This window comes from Rutidosis leptorrhynchoides, chromosome 9, assembly GCF_046630445.1.
Source record: "Rutidosis leptorrhynchoides isolate AG116_Rl617_1_P2 chromosome 9, CSIRO_AGI_Rlap_v1, whole genome shotgun sequence".
NCBI classification, from domain to species: domain Eukaryota; kingdom Viridiplantae; phylum Streptophyta; class Magnoliopsida; order Asterales; family Asteraceae; genus Rutidosis; species Rutidosis leptorrhynchoides.
The window spans coordinates 119,885,801-119,900,569 of NC_092341.1; the positions used below are offsets into that span (position 1 = coordinate 119,885,801).

At 34.8% G+C, this 14,769-nt stretch overlaps 1 protein-coding gene across 1 annotated transcript; it reads left to right on the plus strand.

The window, feature by feature from the left end:
• Positions 1-1,138: 1,138 nt before the first annotated feature.
• Positions 1,139-10,562, plus strand: LOC139867697 (protein translocase subunit SECA2, chloroplastic). The gene is made up of 31 exons (XM_071856063.1): positions 1,139-1,405; positions 1,505-1,639; positions 1,724-1,793; positions 1,895-1,959; positions 2,074-2,194; positions 2,386-2,477; positions 2,572-2,637; positions 2,714-2,778; positions 3,423-3,510; positions 3,609-3,674; positions 3,760-3,875; positions 3,956-4,046; positions 4,219-4,302; positions 4,405-4,497; positions 4,576-4,671; positions 4,771-4,856; positions 4,955-5,033; positions 5,187-5,300; positions 5,415-5,507; positions 5,791-5,854; positions 5,942-6,231; positions 6,721-6,776; positions 6,924-7,041; positions 7,134-7,214; positions 7,379-7,458; positions 7,779-7,833; positions 7,928-7,997; positions 8,087-8,276; positions 8,662-8,785; positions 8,883-8,957; positions 10,228-10,562. Exons 1-31 carry the CDS (start codon positions 1,232-1,234, stop codon positions 10,381-10,383), a joined length of 3,153 nt encoding a protein of 1,050 aa, XP_071712164.1. The 5' UTR covers positions 1,139-1,231; the 3' UTR covers positions 10,384-10,562.
• The last annotated feature ends 4,207 nt before the right edge of the window (positions 10,563-14,769 follow it).

Here is a 14,769-nt window from a genome sequence, read left to right on the forward strand (position 1 = left end):
TAATAAAAAAATACAAACTACTTTTTCTTATTTTAACTTTTAAGATTTACTTTTAATAAAAATACAAACTACTTTTTTTATTTTAACTTTTAAGATTTACTTTTAATAAAAATACAAACTACTTTTTGTATTTTAACTTTTAAGATTTACTTTTAATAAAAATACAAACTATTTTTTTTATTTTAACTTTTAAGATTATAAATTTAAGAATAAACATTAGTATGCATGAAATAAATAAAGATTAATTGCATAAGTAATCATAAATGTTAGATAACATATAAAGACCCCATCGTATTCGTATTGATCGGAATTAATCTCGACCCATGGTACCATGTTGTCAAATGACGTGTTGCGTACATAAAGTACCGTGTTGTCAAATGACGTGTTGCGTACAATCATGAGGTCTTATTAACATAAATATAAATGTTAGTGAAGTTAATAAGAGTTAGATTACAGAAAATATAATTCAGGTGGTATAACCGACCATATATAACTTAAATAACATAAATATAAATGTTAGTGAAGTTAGTAAAAGTTAGATTACAGAAATATAATTCAGGTGGTATAACCGACCATATATAACTTAAATAACATAAATATAAATGTTAGTGAAGTTAGTAAAAGTTAGATTACAGAAATATAATTCAGGTGGTATAACCGACCATATATAACTTAAATAACATAAATATAAATGTTAGTAGTCCAAAATTTGATATATTCGAGTCTGAAAATTATTAATAATTTCATACCTTGATTAGTGATTCGTGATCGTTTGAGATATCTTTTAATTACACTAACCTTTTCGTGCTGATAACGTGTTATAATTCAGTAGGCTTATAACTACCTTTAATGGTTATAAGAACAAAGAGAGAAAAAGAGAGAAGAAGGAGAGAAGAAATATTGATATTGATATTTCAAGAGAAAATGGTGCACCTTAAATGGTTACCATACATGTCTATTTATAGTATAAAATATTACTATGCAAGAAATATAATAATAATAAAATTAACATCCAATCTAGATATTTTATAACACAATCTAAATATATTTTATAACACTTTTTTTTTTTTTTTTTTTTTTATTGTTGGGAGGAAAGATAGCAAACATGTACCTTTGAAACACGGTGGTTCCACCACTCAAAGTGACTACTACGAATTCAAACTTTCGAAGTTTACTTACACTTTTCTCCATCGATGATCAAAATTGATTCATGAAGCTTCTCTTGTAAACAATGGCGGCATCATTCTCATCATCAATCTTAACCCCTTCTTTCCTCACCCTAAACACAAACCACCACCCTTCTTCACACCCTTCAAACTTCTTCTGCAAGCTCCCAAAAACTTGTTTCCGTACACGCACTCAACGTCTTCGTTTCAGTCCCACAGTAGCTAATTCATCTCTCAAAGTACACCACTTGTTCCATGTTCTTTTTATCTTTTGTATACGTAATAAATTCATTACCTATCGTCTATGCCCACCACCTGTTTGTTGAAATGTCTTGCAGGAAAATATTGGATATGTTACCAAAACATGGGGGGATTTCACAAGCTTGAATTACTGGGTTGTTCGGGATTATTATCGCCTTGTGGACTTTGTTAATTCGTTTGAGTCTCGAATTCAGAAGCTATCTGATGAACAGGTCTGTGTTTTTTAACTCGTATTTGTATGGTGCTTTTTGTATAGATCAAGAATCTTGATTTATTGATTTAATATTATATGTCAGTTAACTGCAAAAACTGCTGAGTTTCGACGTCGGTTGGGAAAAGGAGAAACTCTTGCTGATATCCAAGCTGGTTGTTACTTAGCTGCTTATGGCAGTATTTAGGCTTATTTCTTTTTGTATGTAATGTTTTATTCTATATGCGTATTTGATTTGGTCCCTATTATATTACAGAGGCATTTGCTGTTGTTCGTGAAGCTGCTAAGAGGAAGCTTGGCATGCGTCATTTTGATGTCCAGGTCTTTCACTTTGTGTGTGTGTCTGTACTTATGTGGCGTATATTCGTTGTAGTCATACTTCATTAGGTGTTTCGGTTAAAGAACTTGATTAGAGTTTGGTGTTGCACTTTCTAGATTATTGGTGGTGCAGTGCTTAATGATGGTTCTATTGCTGAAATGAAAACTGGAGAAGGAAAGACATTGGTTTCAACACTGGCTGCATATCTTAACGCTTTGACTGGCGAAGGCGTTCATGGTATGTCTATAATTTTCAGTCATTCTTGTAAGCCAATTTGTCTAACAGTTGCCAGTTGGTTTATCTTTTTCCCTTTGGTTCACGACACATGTTTGTGATTGTTTGTCTGTAAGCTAGTTATGTGCATAGTTGCACTGCAAGCATGTCGATAGTGCAGATTTAAATATAGCTTAGTGTATATTCATTTACAGTGGTAACTGTCAATGATTATCTTGCTCAACGTGATGCTGAGTGGATGGGCCGTGTTCATCGTTTCTTAGGTCTTTCTGTTGGTCTCATCCAAGTAAGCTATTAAACCATGAATCCTTATATTCCAACAATAACATACATAACTTAGAACTGCGTTTTTTTTTTGACTTCTGTGTTATCACATATAGAGAGGGATGAAATCTGAGGAAAGGAGGTCTAATTATCGATGTGATATTACATACACCAATAATTCTGTAAGTCACCATATAACGTTTTTAATGGAGGATACACCCCTTTATTTTCTTATAGCTACAACTTTAATTGTGCTAGGAACTTGGTTTTGACTATCTGAGAGACAATCTTGCTGGAAGCAGTGGACAACTTGTTATGAGATGGTATTACAATGTTTTTGTGCATAACATATGTTGGTTGATATACAACCAACCAACATAGATGGTATTATCAATTTTTTTTTTTTTTTTTTTTTTTTTTTTTTTTTTTTTTTACTTCACATATCGGTTTTCATGGTTCTTGCTGGTCGGAGGTCCCTAGGAAGCAGCCTCTCTGCTCTACAGAATAGGGAGGGACGACTTCCTCTACCTGGGGACCGATAGGTATCCTAGGTGGAGGAATGACTTCCCTTTTACTTTAGGGTAGAGGAAAGGACTGTTTACATCTAACCTCCCCCATACTCCACTTCAGTGGAATTGGGTATTGTTGTTGTTGTTGTATATGTTGGTTGATATAAATTCAGTGTTGCCGAATTCGGACTTACCCGGCGAGTACTCGGTTTTCGCATCTCTGGTGTACTTGGCAAGAACTAGGTCAAACTCGCCCAAAATTCGAGGTTACTCGGCCAAAACTCGGGATTACTCGGAAAATCAGTCAAAGTCAAACTTGGTCAACATCCGAGTACTCCCCGAGCACTTCCCGAGTTTCCGAGTATTCCCTAAGAAGTCTTGATCGAGTACTCCCTTGGTAGCGATTTTCGCAACCTTGTTAATATTGTCTCAGGAATGTTAACACAATGTGTCATCAGGCCAAAACCGTTCCATTTTGCAATAGTTGATGAAGTTGATTCTGTCCTAATTGATGAGGGCAGAAACCCATTGCTGATAAGTGGCGAGGTATATTTATTATACAGTAAGGGAAGTTGGATGTATCTTGTGGTTCAAAACTCAGTAAAGAGTAACGTAAATGATTTTAACTTTGTTTTACATCTCAGGCTAGTAAAGATGCTGCACGTTATCCAGTCGCTGCGAAAGTAGCCGAGCTTCTCATTCGTGGCCTCGTACCCTACTTTCTTCCTCTTTATTTTTATGTGTATATCTTGCCCTGGTACCATCGTGACTCACTTTTTTCCCCTTATTTCACAGCATTACAATATAGAGCTCAAGGATAATTCGGTGGAGTTGACCGAAGAAGGAATTAGCCTAGCTGAGATGGCACTGGAAACAAATGATCTATGGGACGAGAATGACCCTTGGGCTAGGTAACATTATCAGTATATTCTAGTAAGTAGCCATTAAGCTTGTCGTCAAATTTAAATTTGTTATCTTTATGAAATTGCAGATTTGTCATGAATGCCTTAAAAGCCAAGGAGTTCTATCGCCAAGATGTTCAATACATTGTTAAAAATGGGAAAGCTCTCATTATAAACGAGGTAATAAGCTCATTTTCATGTGTTAACTCATTCTGTTTGTTTCTTTTGTACATATCAAGTTAGTTTTTATGCTGTAACTCATTTCTATGTGTTTTTATATAACACGAGAACAGAATTTTAAACTACTCTGTAGCGCCTTTAATAAATTATTTTCACATTTAATTATTTGAAGTTGACGGGTAGAGTGGAAGAAAAACGACGATGGTCGGAGGGGATTCACCAGGCTGTGGAGGCCAAAGAAGGCCTACAGATCCAGGTATGTAGAGTTTATAATTGTCCTATGTGGCATGCCACATCATCACTTTCATAGAGAGTCCTCTATATATATATTAAATTGTTCTCTTTTTGGACTTCGTAGGCAGATTCAGTTGTGGTGGCACAAATAACGTACCAATCACTATTTAAGTTATACCCAAAGCTATCCGGAATGACAGGAACTGCAAAAACTGAAGTATTGACATTGTCTAATTTTACTAATTTCTTACTTAGATTTATTATGTCAAAATGCTTATTTATAATATTGTTACAGGAAAAGGAGTTTTTGAAAATGTTTCAGATGCCTGTTATTGAAGTACCCACAAATATGCCAAATATTCGTAATGATTTACCCATCCAAGCTTTTGCAGTAAGACATTAAATCCGGTCACCCAACGTTATTCTTCTGTTTACTATTAGTCTTTATTAACCATGTTTTTTTTTTCCTTTTATTGTTTTGATTGAAAAGACTGCTCGTGGTAAATGGGAATTTGTTCGTGAAGAAGTTACAAGTATGTTCAGAGTTGGCCGTCCTGTTTTAGTGGGTACCACCAGGTAGTACAACGATATTATCTCTTCAGTTTTTTCTTAACTTGTAATTTTATGATCTGAAAATATTTTTTATGTTAACGTACGCTTTTTGGTTGGTGTAGTGTCGAGAACTCAGAATATCTTTCTGCTTTGTTGAAACAAAGCATGATCCCTCACAATGTACTCAATGCGCGACCAAAGGTTTCTTCTTTAATGCAGCAATACATCTGAATTATTACTATATATAAGACTGATTTATGCTCTTAGCTTTTTTTTTTTATGTTTTATTTCGGTGAAACATGTTTATTAGGCTTAATTTGAATAGTAAAGTTTATCAATTTTTATTGATTTTAGTATGCTGCGAGAGAGGCTCAAACAGTGGCTCAAGCTGGACGAAAATATGCCATCACCATATCTACAAATATGGCTGGTAGGGGTACCGACATTATATTGGGAGGTAATCCAAAGGTGTGTTGACTTCATTATTTTGTAATGTAATTAATATTAATATTAATATAATATAATATAACAATATAATATAATTATGTTTATATTAAATATTAATATATAAATTAACTTCAGATGCTTGCTAAAGAAGTTATAGAGGATAGCATACTTTCGCATATGAGTCATGATATACATGACTACGAGGTTGATGAGCCAAAGTCACAAAAGGTAAGTTGACCAGTATCATCTCCAGTGTTGCATAACTCTGAATTACTAGGCGAGTTCTCGGTCAAAATTGGTCAAACATGGTCAAAACTCGGGGTTACTTGGAAAATTGATCAAACGTTGGTCAAAATCAGTCAAAGTCAAACTTGGTAACATCCGAGTACTCCCTAAAAACTTGGTCAAAGTCAAACTTGGTCAACTGGGTACTCTCCGAGTAGCGATTTTTTTAACTTCAATCATCTTTGTGTGCTAGTCATCGGTTTATTATCATGTTCTGATGGTGTAGGTATTATCTAAAATGAAAATTGGACCATCATCATTAGCTTTGCTAGCTAAGACCTCTCTAATGGGTTAGTAACATTCGACTTCATTTAGTGAATCAGAAACCCTTTATAAATTACATTTTAACGTTAGTGTCATTTGATTTATAATGGCAGCTAAGTATGTATCCAAAAGTGAGAACAAGAGCTGGACATATGAGAAGGCAAAGTCTATAATTTCAGAGTCAATAGAGATGAGCCAGTCAGTCGGTTTGATTGAGCTGGAAAGACTTGTAGAAGAACAGGCGGAGATGTATCCTCTTGGTCCTTGTATTGCGCTTGCCTATTTGTCAGTTTTAAAGGACTGTGAAATTCATTGTTATAATGAAGGATTGGAAGTCAAACGACTCGGTGGTCTTCATGTGATTGGGACATCTTTGCACGAGTCTCGAAGAATCGATAACCAGGTTTGTTATCGGGACTTTCTCAGGACTTGTGATTTTCATTCATACATCCGCTTTTGTAAAAGTAGGTCGATGTTTCAGTTTAGGGACTAGCCCGTTCCAAATTGCCCAAAAATGCCATAAAAGTCGGTCAACACTTAAAAGTCAGGTGAGAGTCGGGCCGAGTTGGCTGAGTCGGGTCTGAGTCGGTGAAAGTCTTTGGTCAAAATTTTTATTTTTTAAAATTAGATTTTGTGTCATATATCTATGTTTAAAATACTGATGTTTTTTTTGTTTGATATATTTATGTGTAATATCTGTATCTTTAACTGATATATTACTAAAAGTTAATGTTGGTCGATGCCCGACTGGACGACTCATCCTTCCACGGTCCTGACTGATCCAAGGTCCCGACCGAATCGTCCCTGACTCGCAACTTTTACAACCTTACTTACATAGATAAAATGAAACCTCGTATCCAGTTTATATTATGTATATTTTTGTGCTATGAAGCTTCGTGGCAGAGCAGGAAGGCAGGGGGATCCTGGATCAACAAGATTCATGGTCAGGTATATTTTACCACGTGATTTTATATAGATGCAAGTTGAATAAGTTTTTCCTGGTGAATTTTTGTTAAATGTGTTTTACATTTTTTTTATCCTTCTTAAGTTCTATCAAAAGTAATGTGTGTCATTAATGACCTATCAATGTTGCAGTTTACAGGATGAAATGTTTCAAAAGTTCAACTTTGACACTGAGTGGGCTGTGAAACTCATATCAAGGATTTCAAACGATGAGGATGTGCCGATTGAAGGTGGTTCTATTGTTCGACAGGTGTGATTTTGTAATCTAGGAGATTTTTGTTTCCTGTTCACTCTCTTATCGTCAGTTTGTTTTAACACGTGTTGTATCATGACAATTTTCAGCTTCTGTCTCTCCAAGTTTCTGCTGAAAAGTATTTCTTCAACATTAGAAAGAGTCTTGTAGAGTTTGATGAGGTGTTAGAGGTACATAATTGATTTCTGAATAGTATATGCAATAAAAATTAATTACCTGTTTTGATCTCCCATTTTGACCCATTACCCAACCTGCCCGAACCACCTATTTGTCTTCTAAGCCGTGTACTTTTTTATGTTTTCATTACTTAAAATTCGTATTTTTGTGGTTCCAGGTGCAAAGGAAGCATGTTTATGATCTCCGTCAGTTAGTATTAACCGGTGATTCTGAGAGTTGTTCACATCATATATTACAGTGAGTATTTTAGCATCACATATGATATACGGATCCGAACCATCTTTTCATTTGCATTTCCTGCCATCTAGTTTTATGATCAATTGTTAGGTTAAAAATCTTCAAGCTTAATTAGAAATTTAATCAGCGATCAATGATAAACTGATAAGATATGTTAGTGTGGACATAGTTCACAAAGAATGAACATTAAACATCTAGTAAGTACTTTTTTTAATCTACGACTTACTAATCTGTAAGATCCCAAACTTAGAGTTGTTTATATTATCTATAAAAGTATTACCTCTTTCATCTAATCTAAATAATATATGTGATGATATTAGGTACATGCAAGCAGTTGTAGATGAAATTGTTTTGGCAAATGTTAATCCAGTGAAGGTATTAAATCTCTTCACCTCAATTTAATCAGTTGCACGTTTGTTAATTCCTTTATCTAAATCTAAATATTCGATTCCATCTATGTATTCAACAGCATCCAAGTAGCTGGAACTTAGAGAAACTATTGAAGGACTTCATTGCAATTTCTTCGAAGATTTTAGATGGTCAGGCTTACTTTTCGCCTACAAATTTGATACTTTAATTATTTGTTAATTTTTTTTATGTTTGGACTAAAACACATATGTTGTTTCAGAGTCATGTGCAGGGATTACAGTTGAATCATTACTGCAATCACTCACCAATGTTCATAACACAAGTGATGTAGACATTAACGAATTCAGGTTCTCAACTTTACCTCAACCTCCAAATGCCTTCAGAGGTATACGTAAGAGGACTTCGTCACTCAAGCGTTGGCTAGCTATATGCTCTGATGATTCACTCAAGTGCGTACAATAGACATTTATGTTGAACTCGGTTTCAATTTTGTATTTCCTAATTTTATTTAGAGGTGGAAATTTTACCTATTAGACATATGATGGGTTGATTCAGGTTATGTTTTTTGATCATAAAGGAGAATGGGTCGAATGGGTTGGAAGTCGCCCAAAGTCATGCATACAACCTCCTAATTATTCATATTTATTTTTTAGAATTTTTTTGATAATATTGTTTCTGAATTAGTATTCCATAAATCATCTTTTTTTTTTTTTTAAATAAAAAAAAAACATCAGACATAAAAATTGCTGCGGGTAAATTTAACCAACCCACGCATGTTGCCACCTTTAAGTTAAATACTATATGAAATTTTTTACTTGCGATGTCGATATCCAGAGATGGAAGATACCGAGTTACTGCTAATCTTCTGCGCAAGTACCTTGGTGATTTGTTAATAATTTCATATACGAACATCATTCAAGAATCTGGTTATGCTGAAGAATATGTGAAAGAAATCGAGGTAATTTTAATTAGTGATATGATTATCGATTGCACATTTTTTTCCTTTTTAATCTCTTCATTATAATTATGATTATATAATTCATTGTTGAATCCAGAGAGCGGTACTTGTGAAGTCCCTAGATTGTTTCTGGAGGGATCATCTTGTAAATATGAACAGGCTAAATTCAGCGGTACGTATGATACTATCTGAATCCCTCTCTTCCAATATGTATAAATTTAATTACTTATTTTGAACCATCATACTTATTTGTTGCTAAACTAGAAAAAATCCGACCGCGCGTTGCTGCGGTTGTATTCGACGCGCGGTCCAATTTGGATATACGATGTCCGTTTCGCGTATAGTTAGTCGTGTTGTATATGTATATATATGTATATAATATAGCCCGAAATATTTATTTTTTTTAACGATGTCCGTTTCGCGTATAGTTAGTCGCGTTGCGTTCGTAAAATTATTTCGAGTTGAACGGTGGTCTCGGAAAAATTTAACTCGCACCGAGCGTAAATATAGGGCCCGTTATTTAGTGTTTTTTTAACGATGTCCGTTTTGCATATAGTTAGTCCCGTTGGGTTCGTGAGATTTTTTCGAGTTGAACGGTGGCCTCGGAAAAATTTAACTCGCACCGAGCGAGAAGATAGGGCCCGTTATAAATTCGGGTGGAGTAAGGTTTTTTTATTTTAATTAAATTATAAATTTACGTTTTTTACTCCTGAAAAAGTGTAAAGTTGAGGGGTTGTTGTGTAATTTGTGCGAAAGTTGGAGGACATTTGTAGTGTGAACGCAAACTCAAAACGACAACTCGTTAAAACTGAAACGACCAAATTTGGGAGGAGGTTTAGTATATACGACCAAATTTGGGAGGAGGTTTAGTATATAAGTATAATTAGAATTTAAACATTTATTTATACTTGGGCCTTTCTTCTAATTTTGCCTTTGAATAAATAATTATTAAAACTAGAGTAAATTGGACCAATAATCCTTGTGGTTTACACGAAATTACACCAACTATCCTTATCTTTTGAAAATTACAGTCCCTCTAGTTCTAATGAAATTACATCATTTGTCTTTATCTTTTGAAAATTATATTGATCGTCCCTGACTTACCTATAAATGTATGTTACAACTTGAAAAAGTCAAGGACATCAACGTACATATTTATATAAGTCAGGGACGTTTAGTGTAACTTTTGAAAGATAAGAACTATTGGGGTAATTTCATTTTGACCAGGTAGACGACCTCTATAATTATAAAAAGATAAGGGTGATCGATGTATTTTCCTGTAAACACAAGGACCATCGTTATAATTTTACTCATATAAATAATAATTTGTGATAATTTTGCTACTATTGCTGCAAACTCATATCTAATACAGTAGTTCTCTTTCATTTTCTTGAAAGATTTGTTAAGCTAAATTTCTATTTCTAAATGCAATTTCGGTATAGGTGAATGTGAGGAGTTTTGGGCACAGGGACCCATTGGAAGAATACAAAATAGATGGTTGTCGGTTTTTCATCTCGATGCTTAGTGCAACTCGAAGGTCAACAGTGGAATCACTTTTGAGGTACTGGTCATCTCCTATGGAGTCACAGGAAATATAATAAGCATGATTTATATATTTATTTATTTATTATAGAAACAAAAGGTAATATCTGCATAGAGTTGAGATCCAGTGTTGTAGAGTCGGTATTTATCATTTATCTATTCTTTATGGTATAGATTGTTACGAGTCTAATGTATTTATGAATAAGTAAAACAAATTGTGATGATTTTGTAGCATTTTGTGTATATTTATTGTTAATTTTTTTTTTTTTTACATATATCCTATTGATATGAGTCTCAGTGTGATAGAAACTGATTTGGGAAACTTATCATGGATTGAGTAAAGGTTAAGGCCAGTAGTAGTTTCTATTTTTAGCATCATGTTCTCCTTTTTAAGAGGAGTTTTGGAGGTTCAATTAACATGTGATTTTTCAGATTTTAGGAATTCAATAGTATGGTACACTTGCATATGTTCTTGATGAAATGGAAAATATAGCTGTAAGATCAAGGTATTGTACATGTATGCAAATTCTTGGCTTTAAATTGATGGTTTTTAAAAAGTGATAATGTGTTATCACTTGCCGTTTTGGCTGGATTTATATATCAGTACAATCGTACAAATTATGATATTTGTGCATCTTTGAAATGTGGCGTTTGAGGATAAAACCAAATAATAATTCAAAATTCTTAAAGATTCACAGTAGTAAAATACGTAGTATTATCTTATGTGATGTTCATACATCAGAATATTATTAGATTTTAAACTCGCGTTTAATACCAACATAATGATAAGAATTTTTTTTTAACATTGATGTTTGAATATATATATATATATATATATATAATTGTGATGCTTTTCACATGTGAATAGATTGAATTACTCATCAATGTTGATGAATAGTAAGATTGAACATAAAATAGTTTGAAAAAATTTATGTGTGTAACATGTGAACTTTTTATATAATTAGGGGGTGTTTGGGTAAGCGATTTGAAACTTATTATTTGATTATTGCGATTTGAAATCACAAATAATCAACTTTTGGGGTTTGGTAAATAAGCTCAAAAAATTAATCATTTGCATTTTGTAAGTGAGAAAACGTGGAAATCAAACAGCAAGTGATGGGTTACTGCTGCACAATCGTGATTTCTCAAAATATGTTTCAACTAGTTATTTTACCTTAATACCCTCATAACAGTATTACTATAAATCTAGCGGCTACTATATTCCGTCTGTTTTTAGCTTACTCCATGAAAAGTAATTTAACAAACTATCAGTATCAAGCAATAGTATTTATATTAAAACTATTAGTTTATGTCTATCGAGGTTTAGCTATCTTCTTTTAATAATATACTCCGTATACAATAAGATAGTAATATTAATTTAATCATTTTAGTATAAATAACATATCTTGAAATTACTCCGTATATACATACTCCGTATACTTTTTCTATTTACCTTGAGATTACTTCAATCATATTATCTCATCCATTATGCTTTTTATTTGTGCTATAGTTTGATGTTTAAATGTCAGTCTATTTTTTAAATTTGAATGGTTTAATAATTTTAAAATATGTCTTTATTGGTAATTTTACATGTTAAGTTGTCAAATAATCTGATTTTTCCAAACATTCAAAAAATTAATTAATTGATTATACGATATCAAACAGCATAATCAAAACCAAACACTCATTATCAAAATCACGTTTTGCTACAGCTGATTATCTGATTATGATTATCAAAAACGCATAATCAATTTTGAAAACGCTAATCCAAACACCCCCTTAAGAATTTAACATGTAATTTGTGGTAATGAACATATGTTTGTTAATGATATGAGCATTCATTAACATTTGCATGTAATTTATTGAATTTAAATGCATAAAAACTATATAATTAAAAAGTTGTCGTAGTTTTCACCTTTTTGTGGTTCTCGTTTGAACTTTTGACTATATATATAATGAGGATCTAGAGAGAACCAAATGTGGGAGAGAACTCAGAGAACTCACATATTCAATGCGCATGAACCTATCATATGCACTTATTCTTTAAAAAAAAAAATCCCAAAAAAAAAAAAATTTCGGAATTTTTTTTTTAAAAAAAAATCAAAACAAAAAAAATATGTTAATTTTTTTTTTTTAAATTCCACGTTAGGAGTCTGTGCCACACAGTTTCCGTCTGCACTGACGTGACAATCAGTCTGCGCTGGCGTGGCAATCAATCTGCGCTGACGTGGAATTAAAAAAAAAAATTTAAATTTTCGAAATATTTTTTCTCTGAATTTTTTTTGTATTCCGAACTAATTTTTTTTTTTTTGAGATTTAATTTTTTTTTTCTGTCTGTGAGCAGATTTTTTTTTTTTCTATTTTCTTAATTAGTGTGCATATTGAAGGTGAATCTGTGTATAGATTGAAGGTGAATCTATGCAGATTGAAGGCCAATCTGTAAGTTCTATGAGTTTTCTCTCATCCTAAGTTCTCTCATCGAAGGAAGCTGTCAGCTCAGTCCTCATCGCGGATCGCGGAAAGGTAATCCATTAATTTACATGCTTTATTTATATCGCAGAAATTTAACGACTGAGGTTTTTCTCAGACGCAAATGCCGGTCTACTTCGTAAGCAAGACGCTGACATCAAGCGAAGTAAACTACTCACCAATAGAAAAGCTTGTATATGCGCTGGTCCATACGGCGCGGCGTTTGCGCCGATATTTTCAAGCACATCCAATCGTGGTTCTAACTGATCAACCAATCAAACAGGTTGGTAAACACCTACTTTGCGGCAATGACCGGGATTACCGCATTGACTAACGCAATCATTTTTCTTTCAGGGGTTATACAAGCCTGAGATTTCTGGCCGAATGGCTAAGTGGGCAGTTGAATTAGGTGAACATGAAATAAATTTCTCTTCGCGCAGTGCGGTTAAGGGTCAAATACTTGCTGATTACCTAGCAGAATTACCTGCGGATGTCGAGGCGTCAGCAGAACATCAGGATCCACCTGCACCAACATTGTCACCATGGGAATTGTACACCGATGGTGCGTGCAGCGCATCTGGTGCAGGTGCAGGTATAATTTTAACAGGCCCAGATGGCGAAGAGCATACATACGCACTGCGGTTTAATTTTGCTGTTACGAACAATGAAGCAGAGTATGAGGCTCTGTTAGCAGGTATGCGCATTGCGCATAGGTTAAATGTTAAAATTTTGCACGCATATGTGGATTCAAAGCTAGTATGCAGTCAGGTCAGCGGAGATTTCGAAGCGCATGACATAGCCATGCAGCAATATCTATCGCTTGTTCACAACCTCGCTGACCAATTTGAAGCTTTTCAAATCTCCCACGTAATGCGTGGGCAAAATAAGAAGGCGGATGCGCTAAGCAAACTGGCTGCCTTGGCTTTTGATCATATGGGGAAGAAAGTTCTAATAGAAGAACTCAATGCGAAATCCATTGTTATGATGCCTTTAGTGGCACCAGTTGAGGAATCAAGCTCAACATGGATGACGCCCATTGTGGCTTTTCTGCGGGATGGCACATCTCCTGCGGATTCCGCTGATGCAAAGAAAGTCCGCGTTAAGGCACCGCTGTATGCCCTTGAGGGTGACGTCCTATATCGAAAGAATTATTTGGGACCGCACTTAAGGTGCATTGGCCCGAAAGAGGCAGAGGAAGTTGTACGCGAGGTGCATGAAGGTGCATGCGCACTCCATTCGGGGCACAGGTCCATTGTGTCAAAAATAATGCGGCTAGGATATTATTGACCCACCATGTACGCGGATACTGCGCGCATAGTTAAGCAATGTGAATCATGCCAAATACATGCACCTATTAGCAGAGCACCTGCGCATCCGATGATACCAGTCTCCTCACCGTGGCCATTCTGCAAATGGGCAATCGACATAGTCGGACCATTCCCAAAAGGCCGAGGTAATTTTATCATTTATTTTCTAAACATGTTACTCACATCAGTACCTTACGCACATTCTGCACACGCAGGAAACATCAAATTCTTGATTGTTGCAATCGACTATTTCACAAAGTGGGTCGAAGCGAGACCGCTGGCAGCAATCTCAGGAAAAAGGGTGCGAAATTTTGTATGGGAAGACATCGTCTGTCGATTTGGTATACCAAACGAAATTGTTAGTGATAACGGTACGCAGTTCGCGGGTGACCCTTTTCGCAGCTGGTGCGCGGAGCTTAATATTAAGCAAACTTTTACATCTGTTGCGCATCCGCAGGCGAATGGCCAGTGCGAAGTGACCAACCGGGATATAGTAGCTGGAATCAAAGCTAGGTTGGGTCATGGTCGCGTTGGTTGGGTGGATGAACTACCGAAGGTTTTATGGGCGCATAGAACAACACCCAAAGCAAGCACTGGTGAGACCCCGTTCAGTTTGGTCTATGGATCAGAAGCTGTTGTACCCGCAGAAATTGGGGTACCAACGTT

Bases quoted from the DNA above. Each gene is read 5' to 3' on its own strand.
- LOC139867697 (XM_071856063.1), top strand. From the start codon at position 1,232: ATGGCGGCATCATTCTCATCATCAATCTTAACCCCTTCTTTCCTCACC. The intron at 1,794-1,894 runs GTTGTTACTTAG...ATTATATTACAG, and splicing joins TCTTGCTGATATCCAAGCTG to AGGCATTTGCTGTTGTTCGT. The intron at 5,855-5,941 runs GTTAGTAACATT...TTATAATGGCAG, and splicing joins AGCTAAGACCTCTCTAATGG to CTAAGTATGTATCCAAAAGT.